The sequence below is a fragment of the Ictidomys tridecemlineatus genome, unplaced genomic scaffold (genome assembly GCF_052094955.1).
Source record: "Ictidomys tridecemlineatus isolate mIctTri1 unplaced genomic scaffold, mIctTri1.hap1 Scaffold_58, whole genome shotgun sequence".
Classification (NCBI taxonomy): Eukaryota; Metazoa; Chordata; class Mammalia; order Rodentia; family Sciuridae; genus Ictidomys; species Ictidomys tridecemlineatus.
This window is the reverse complement of record NW_027523917.1, coordinates 1,290,668-1,300,752: the sequence shown is the minus strand read 5'-3', so window position 1 is coordinate 1,300,752 and position 10,085 is coordinate 1,290,668. Positions and strand designations below refer to the sequence as shown.

The window sequence follows — 10,085 nt, the reverse complement described above, 5'->3', positions numbered from 1 at the left end:
CATTGTCTTTAAAATAAAAAATCAACCTAAAACAATTTCTATACTCTAAACCATTTTATTGTAGTATCTAGAATCTTTATAACTACTAAGAAACGACATTCTATGTCTCATTTCTACCATTGACTCTTTCATATTACTTTCATTATAATTTGAGTATGTCCTCCAAATGCTCATGTGTTTGGAAGTTAGTTCCAAAGGGAGAGAGTTGGAAAATAGTGGAATGTTTAAGAAGTGAGATCTAGTAAATTGTGGTTAGATCATTGGGGGAGATGTTCTTGGAGGTTAATGTAACTTTCATGGAGCACAACATAGTTCTTATTAAAGCCGGTTGTTACAAAAGAGCAAGTCTTTTTTCTGTATTTCTCTGACTTCCTGTCTCATTATGTTTTCTCTACCTCTCAAATGAGCCCTCATCATAATGCCACCTCATGTGTAATGCTGGTGAAGGAGCTGTCACAGGAGCTGAGAATATTTTGGTAAAGTGCACGTAAATCTTCAGAACTATGTACTCAAAACTATATTTTTATTGATTTATAAGATGTAGTTGGACACAATACCTTTATTTTATTTATTTATTCATTTTTATGTGGTGCTGAGAATTGAACCCAGCTTCTTGCATGTGACAGGTGAGCACTCTACCACTGAGCCAAACCCCAGCCTCTCAGAAAATATTTTTATGTATTTATATCTCTTTTTATACATTGGCCTGCTTCTGGTATTTTTCTAAAACATTATAAAACAGACTAAAACAACCTCTGTGTCTTATTTCTAAAGAAGACAGGTTAGACTTTGCAATGTACTATCAAAAAATTCTGTAAAAGCTTTAGAATAAAAACTGCTATGCATTCACTGAGTGACCTTTAGTGAGTGATTAAATATATTTGAGTCTAAGGCATCTTACTATGAGAGTGACTAGAACATCTAAGATTACATTTTAAAAGCTCTGGTATAGTTTAGATTGTAATGGCTTAGCATTTCTGATTCTTATTTGTTTTTATATTTCAAAGGTGATATCTTATATTTCTTATATTCCTCATGGTGCTTAGGTTAATGTATTGCCATTTACTTTGGGACTCAAATATGTGGAATTTGTTTTGTTTAGTAAAGCAAAAGAGTGTGTACCTTAGAATATAGCAAAGGCTCTATGAGAATGTTTTTATTTTTAATGGGAAGAATTGTCTCATTGCTAATGATTATAGAGGGAACTTACATCTGGATGACACTCATTAATCAGAAATAGTCTGAACTGACTAGATCAAAACAATTAGAAAACAATGAATAAAGAGTCAGATTTATAAAATAGGTTTGTCTAGCACCATTTTGAGTCTCCTAATAGAGTACAAATTATAGTATTTTTTTTCTTACCAGTGAAAGGACTCAAACACATGTAGCAGCATTTTAAGCCTCCTGTAATCACACAAGTCACCATCAATAATAATATCATTGTAGGAAGAGAAATGTAGATCTTCACAGACAGAATAATCAAATACAAAAAGTGCAATTTGCCTTATGCAAAAAAGACCTCATTATTTATGTCATACTTCTTTTAGCTCCCAGGTTCCATATCTTTGAGCTCAAGATATTCAATCAGAAGTAAGTGGATTTGTTTTATGGTAGATGAGTTAAGAACTGATATAATTAGAATGTAGAGTAAACATATTTTAATTTGTGATTTGTTTCAAGTATTATGACTTGCCCAGGAAAGCAATGCAGGAAATTTTGTCCTCCACTTCACCCAAATTGTACGGAAAAATTATTATTTGTTTAAATTAAAAGTGGAAGCCACAGGAAATCTTCAGCAGGTATTGAAATGTCATGATGAGACATCAAACTGCAGTTGTTTTTCTCATGTTTTTGTATCATTGATTGCTGTGGACTTTGAACATTTAAAATATAAAAACTATATTTACAAATAAACATTAATATTCCTTTGTATTTTAAGGTAATTTTAAGGCTCATAGCCTAAGGTCCTTATGTCCAGTATAATTACCTCATATTTTTCTAATGTAATCCCAAGACAAAGTAGTTGGGATACATTTTTCATGAAAAAAAAATTTTACTAAGTAAAATTATGTTGTTCCATGTATCATACTTTTCTATGCAGAATATGTTTGGCCTTAAAATTAATAAAAGTAAATGCCTTGATAGGACTTCCAAAAGGTTTATATTACCTTGTCCTGGTGAATATTGTGGCAGAATATATGGAGGATGAAACAGAAAATTTCTGAAATTGGGTATTTTGTGGCTGGAAACTGTTGAATGGTACATCATTGTTATTAATGAAAAAGACTGACTGAAAGCAGCAATGCCCTTTAAGTGTACGTACATATGTGAACAAAATCTTTGTTAAGCAAAAATGCCCTGTGCAGCCAGGAATGGCTGAAATACATTATACTTAGACTCTGGTAACCTCAGTTTTTTTTTTTTTTAACTCTAACTAGTAAATTTTTCTAACTCAATAAATTTCTCTCTATTTATTTTCTTGCTTTTAAAACCAGAGGAGAAATACTTGTCTTTTTTAACTTTCTGAATTGTTTCCCAATTTGACTGCAATAAAATATACAGAAAAATTTTGGAAAATATTATAAAGCATACAAATAAAAGTGAATAATCTTTGCTTACTTTGTGACTCTTTTTCATTCAAATGCTGTTGTAGCTCAAAGTGGGTAACTTATCATTCTTCAATTACCTTTAACTGATTACGTCAATTTTTGCCCTAAAATTTGGAAACCACACTTCATCCATTATTGATCTCTTGCTTAAGTCTTTACAAGTTTTTATTTTTATATTGTTGTGTGTTGATCCAATTGATTTTACTTCTCATTTAGTGTACTTTCATGTGTAATTAAATTGGTATAAATATGCGTATATTGGAGAGTGTACAATGTCCACAGACCTTGTTCTTAGGCATATGTTGCTGTAAACTCAGTTCTTCATAAATTATATGTAATGTTAATAAAATTGTGAATGATATTCAATATGATTTTTGTATGGATTCTGTGTATAAGAAGCTTTTACCCTATTGTACCTGAAAAGCCAACATTTTATGATAAGAAACTTAATCTTTACAAACAACCTTCTCAGTTTACCTCTTACTACTTGGTCCTCAGAAAATTAGACTATAAAACATAGCTCATTGATTATTTTGTCATAAGTATAAGGCCTCACTCAACCTTGACTCCACATGCATTTCTCTAATTCCTGCCCTGAAATAACACTACCTATAGCATAACAAGGATGTCAGAATTTACTAATATACATGAAAAAATTATCATTGACCTCATTCCATGAAAAATAAAATGTCTCCAATGAGTATGAAGTCTAGAAGGCCATTATGCACACAAGAAAGATAAAGCTCTTCTTTCATGTAAGAGCTACCTTTAATTTTGTGGAAATTCAGTCTATTAAAATCACTAATAAATGTTAAATGTTAAAAAATTAAAATTTATAAATGAATGTATGAAAATCTGGGGCTTATTTTCCTATATCTATATCCTTCTTTTAACTCTTAATTTCACCATAAATAAAAAAAAATAATCATCTGACTTATGCAAATTGTGTTCCACATTAAGTCTGATTAAAATGTGTAAAAGTATTAACAGATGCTAGAGTATTATTCACTCAACAGTATGTTTTACTGTTACATAGGACATTTAGTCAAGTGGAACACTATGATGTCTGTCATTTAACAGGATGCAATACACGAGTGTTAACACATAAACAAATATTCAGTTATAAAGACATATTGCCTACATGAGTTAAATATAGGTTAAAAATGCACTGCAAACCTGGCATGATGGCCCATGCTTGTAATCCAATCAAATTGGGAAGCTGAGTAATTTCTGAAATTTAAATTCAGCCTCAGCAACTTAGTGTGGTTTCAGCAACTTAGCAAGACAGCCTCAAAATTTGAAAAAGTGGAGAGAGGGCTTAGGAATGTGGCTCAGTGTATAAAAATACCTAAACTTAGACTGAAATTCAAAAACTTTAAAATATTACACTTGAGTGTTAAACATCAAAAATAGATTTTATATAATTCTTTCCCAGTATTCAAAAGTGAAAATAGTAAGTTTTGATTTAGAAAAACAATTATATTCTTTCAAAGATGAGGTTTCTTCACTATGCATATATGATATTTATGACTGATATTTCTACAAAATAACCTGACAATGCTTAATAAATTTAAGCAAAATTTAAATACAACTACTTGCTTTCTAAACTTAAATGAGTTCTGTATTTTACTCATCCTCATATAGGTAATAACTTTACTATACTCTCACATTTATTAAAAATGTTTCATTGTTATATATGTCATACATTTTGGACAAAATCGGTTCAATGTTCACTACTACTATGAGTTTTCAGATGTTCAATGAATTTAAAATTTAAATACATTTTGGAAATATTATTTAACTTTTTAGAGTTTCTGGGCACAATGAATTCTCCAAAAATAAGCAGTGTTTTAGAAACATGTAGCTACATTTTTTTTCCATTTGTATTTTCTTTAACCAGTACGTATCCACAGGTGCTGAGTATTGCTGAATAAACTTTAGAGGCATTGTCACATTGTCAATTTTTACATTTCAAAATTTTCTCTATGCTATGGTTATTGTGGTGAGGATTAAATGTTATCCCTTTCTTAGAGTAATGGTACAATGGGCTCATGTGTAGAGCTTCTCTCCAGTGGGTTTTCTCTGATGCCTAGTAATATATGATATATAATTTAAAATGTTTCTACATTCTCTACATTCAGATGTCTTTTTTCCAGAATAAGTAGCCTAGTGGTGAAAAGAATTGATTTCTTATTTAAAGCTTTGCTGCATTGTTTCAATTTGTAGGGGTTGTTTTCTGTATAAATTCTGTGGTTAATAAGGTTTAGTCTTTCTTTTTTTATGCTTATTTTTTTATTTTAGTTGGACACAATACCTTTATTTCACTTATTTATTTTATGTGGTGCTGAGGATTGAACCCAGGATCTCAAAAATGCAAGGCTAGCACTCTACCATGGAACCACAACCCCAGCCCCAAGGTTTAGTGTTTCTGTAAAAGTATTATTACTTTATTCACATTTCAAATTCACCAGGATGTCTTCTGCTGTGGTGAATAAAGTTTTATTTTTTATTAAAATCTTTTCCACATTATTCACTTTTGTAGGGCTATTCTCCAGTGTGAGCTCTGTTGTGGTGCATAAGGCCTGTTTTATTGCTAAAAGCTTTGCCACATTCCTTATATTTGTAAGGTTTATCTCCAGTGTAAATTCTCTGTGGCAAAGAAGGTGTAATATTTGAGTAAAAACTTTGTCACATACTTTGCATTTGTGAGGCTTCTCTTCAGTGTGAGTTCTGTTGTGGCAAATAAGGTGTGATTTTTGACTTAACGCTTTGCCACATTCTTTACATTTGTAAGGCTTCTCTCTAGTGTGAGTTCTTTGTGGCAAATAAAGCCTGATTTTTGAGTAAAAGCTTTGACACATTCTTTACATTTGTAGGGCTTCTCTCCAGTGAGTTCTGCTGTGGTGAAGAAGGTCTATTTTTTAACAAAAGCTTTGACACATTCTTTACATTTGTAGGGCTTCTCTCCAGTGAGTTCTGCTGTGGTGAAGAAGGTCTATTTTTTAACAAAAGCTTTGCCACATTCTTTACTTTTGTAGGGCTTCTCTCCAGTGTGAGTTCTCATGTGGCAAATAAGGTGTGATTTTTGACCAAAAGCTTTGCCACAATCTTTACATTTGTAGGGCTTCTCTCCAGTGTGAGTTCTGCTGTGGCAAGTAAGGATTGATTTTTGATGAAAAGCTTTGCCACAATATTTACATTTATAGGGCTTCTCTCCAGTGTGAGTTCTACTGTGGCAAATAAGTTCTGATTTTCGACCAAAAGCTTTGCCACAATCTTTACATTTGTAGGGCTTCTCTCCAGTGTGTGTTCTGCTGTGGCGAATAAGGTGTGATTGATGACCAAAAGCTTTGCCACATTCTTTACATTTGTAGGGCTTCTCTCCAGTGTGAGTTCTGCTGTGGTAAATAAGGTGTGATTTTTGACCAAAAGCTTTGCCACAATCTTTACATTTGTAGGGCTTCTCTCCAGTGTGTGTTCTGCTGTGGCAAGTAAGGATTGATTTTTGACCAAAAGCTTTGCCACATTCTTTACATTTGTAGGGCTTCTCTCCAGTGTGAGTTCTGCTGTGGTAAATAAGGTGTGATTTTTGACCAAAAGCTTTGCCACAATCTTTACATTTGTAGGGCTTCTCTCCAGTGTGAGTTCTACTGTGGCAAATAAGTTTCGATTTTCGACCAAAAGCTTTGCCACAATCTTTACATTTGTAGGGCTTCTCTCCAGTGTGAGTTCTGTTGTGGCGAATAAGGTGTGATTTTTGACCAAAAGCTTTGCCATGATCTTTACATTTGTAGGGCTTCTCTCCAGTGTGAGTTCTGCTGTGACAAATAAGGTGTGATTTTTGACCAAAAGCTTTGCCACAATCTTTACATTTGTAGGGCTTCTCTCCAGTATGAGTTCTTCTGTGGCAAGTAAGGATTGATTTTTGACCAAAAGCTTTGCCACAATCTTTACATTTGTAGGGCTTCTCTCCAGTGTGGGTTCTGCTGTGGCAAATTACGAGTGATTTTAGACTGAAAGCTTTGCCACATTCTTTACATTTGTAAGGCTTCTCTCCCGTGTGAGTTCTGATGTGGCACGTAAGGTGTGATATTTGACTGAAAGCTTTGCCACATTCTTTACATTTGTAGGGCTTCTCTCCAGTGTGTGTTCTGCTGTGGCAAATAAGGTTTGATTTTCGACCAAAAGCTTTTCCACAATTTTTACATTTGTAGGGCTTTTCTACAGTGTGGGTTACTCTATGGTAAATAAGGTGTGATTTTTTACCAAAAGCTTTGCCACAATCTTTACATTTGTACGGCTTCTCTCCAGTGTGAGTTCCTCTGTGGCAAATAAAGTTTGGTTTTTGACCAAAAGCTTTTTCACATTCTTTACATTTGTAGGGCTTTTCTCCATTGTGGGTTCCTCTGTGGTAAATAAGACCTTTTTTTTTACTAAAAGCTTTGCAACATTCTTTATATTCATAGGACTTCTCTCCAGTATAAATTTTCTGGTGATGAACAAGGCCTGATTTTTTATATGATTTCTGATGTTCACTCTCACTTGTAGTTTTCCATATTTTCTTTTGTGGTAAATAGTCAAGATCACCACTTCCATATTTTGCACTTATCACTTCATGTAATATATGTTTTAGGCCCTTTTCTGTTGAATATTCTTGGATATGATTAGAAGTCATGGCTAAAATAAACAAAAATTTAAAAAAATACCTATTAGACTGGGATAAATATATTTTGCATACATAACATGAAATTAAGGTAAAATAAGTACATCAGGAGTGTAGCAGATTAGTAAGTCCAAAGTCACCATAAATCCAAAAAATATATTAGTTCAATAAAAATGTACAGAAAAAATTACCTTGAGAATATTATCCAAATTCTTGTAGAGACCATAGTATCCAAGAGGAGTACATCATTAAAACGAGTAATATAATAAAGTGTAGAAAAGAATCATTAACAGCCTTTTGTCCTTCATATTTAGAAAATATCTACCAGCTACCTTCACTGTCAGTAGAATAAGAGAAATGTAAATCATATACAAACATTTCTGGCTTTTTCAAAGAGTGTCCAAAAAATCGTTTTTGTCTATCATGACATGGAGACATGAAAATAACTAATAGATTTTTGAATGATAATACCTTAAATATTCAACAAGGGTAAAGAGGCAATGGACTCTTAAAAGTTTACTAAGAAATATACACATATATGTCTATAAAGATTTTTGTAAAAACATTTTAAAATGTTTGAAACTAACCTATGCTATCATAAACCGTATTAGTCATGCCTCCATGGATGTAAGTATGCTTAATGAAGATCAAAAACAACATTGTCAAGCCATACTTGACAATTATGCTGCAATTGATTGTCTGTTATTGTTACATCATAAAGAATATCAGAAGTTTAATACCACATGTTCCTTCAATTTAAGTTATAATAGTAATTTTATTTCAAAACACTTAGATTACCTTAAAGATATCATTAATAAGGTTCAACAAGATAATGAATTTTGGAATTGTTGGATTGGTTAACTTCATGTTTACTCAATTTCATCTGGGTCAAAAATATTCATAGGTGGATGTTTACTGATGTTGGAACTTGCTGTTGTCTATGCCTGCCCTATTTTTTGCCCCCACCAACATTAAGGAGATAAGTAATATTATTTATTCAAAAGGCCTTAAAATAGGGGAGGTATTAGGTATTCTGATCTTGGAATTGACAGGAAAGTGTGGGGGTGATTGTAACTGGCACCCTGAGTCCCACAATTGCAATGCCCAGCAGTTTCTCACTGAAGATATTAAGACAACTCTACAGGTGCACTACCTCGTTTCTTTGGTAATGTCCTTAGGGAGAAGGGGCTCTATATTTGTATTAACTGGACCTAATCTTGGTTAGCTAGCACATGGGGTTAAAGAAACACTGGGTTAGAATGTAGTCATGGTACCAGAACCTGTGTAATTTTGGGATATTATATGTGCAGCTTCTAAGAGGGGTGGCCAGTTTTTTTTTTCTTTTTTCCTTTTCACTGTGTGTGTCTCTCTCTTCTGTTTGCTCCTTTAAAGGTTTCCTCACAAGAATACTTGAAACAGATCATGCTGGCCCTCACAACAAAAGCTAAGTTTTGATGGTTAATCTGAATAAACTGGGACATCACTAAAGAAGAAAACAGAGAACAACAAGGAATTTGAAAATGTGATAAATATAGGGCAGTATGTGTTCAATGATCACAATCAAAATAAATAAACCTAAGCTTCTGAAAATATCTTCTACTGGGTAACTACTCTTTCAACATTTTTTAGTTTGTTTTTCTCCTTGACATTTGAATGACTCAACTGTGTCCACTGCTATGTGTAATCTACAATAGTTTTCAGAGAAAGAGAGAGAGAGAGAGAGAGAGAGAGAGAGAGAGAGAAATATCTGTATTAAAAATGTCATTTTTTCTTTGAAACACAAATCTGAAACTCATTTTTATAGAGAAGTTCCCAGAAGATGCTCTGCAACAGAAGTAAATTAAATAATAATTAGTAATTAATAATTTTAAAGGGAAGTTTAACTTACCCAGGAAGGCCAAGTTTCTATAGTTCTCTAGCATCACATCTCTATATAAATTTTTCTGAGCAGGCTGAAGGCATTCCCACTCCTCTTCAGTAAAATCAATGGCTATATCCATAAATGTTAACATTTCTTAAAATAAGAATATGTAAATAAATAACACATTGATCACAGGAATATTTGCACAGTCTGTAATGAAAATACAGTTGAAATTAGGGTTAGTAGACTATCATGTAGGTAGTGTTTTGGAACACAATGATACTATTATCTACAGAAAAAGTGATTTAAGTTCAAAAAAGTATACATACTCCACATTTATGAAACACAATATAAAACTCAGGCATTATCACAAAAATATATATTTTGTAATTTTTTATATCTTGATCTAAATTATACATATTTTTCAGATGAGAAAATCATGTTAATTAAGAAAGGGAATCCACAAATTTTAAGTGTACAACCACTAATCAGAAATTTACTAATGTGTAGAATCTTATTTGTTATTTCTGATAGAGCTGGCTATTCTGAAAGTGTAGTGAGATCTCTAGCAATTCCAATATCAATGGTATAAGAGAAATTTTGAAATGCAACAAGGTAGGCAGACCACTTAATGTAAATATTTAATAGTTTATTTATGTTCAAACATTTTATGGTTTTATGTATGTTATTAATATAAAAAATAGCAACAACAATCCTGTTTGAATTTTCCTTTTTCCATTTTTTAACATACAAAATTATATATATATATATATATATATATATATACAAACTTTGATCGATGTTTATATTGTATGATATGTAAAGTAGAATATACATAAAGATCTTCAAACAAATATACTTTTTTATTATTATTTTATTGGTTCTTTCTAGTTCTACCTGACTGTAAATTGATTTTTATGGTATTATGCAAGCATGGGATATATCTTAT

General features: G+C 32.1%; 1 protein-coding gene across 1 annotated transcript; it reads right to left on the bottom strand.

Annotated features, from left to right (window-relative positions):
* Positions 1-5,156: 5,156 nt before the first annotated feature.
* LOC144374100 (uncharacterized) lies at positions 5,157-9,287 on the bottom strand. Its single transcript, XM_078037046.1, has 4 exons — positions 9,164-9,287; positions 5,616-7,118; positions 5,309-5,454; positions 5,157-5,225 (listed from the first exon to the last, which is right to left on the bottom strand). Exons 1-4 carry the CDS (start codon positions 9,285-9,287, stop codon positions 5,157-5,159), a joined length of 1,842 nt encoding a protein of 613 aa, XP_077893172.1.
* Between the last annotated feature and the right edge of the window lie 798 nt (positions 9,288-10,085).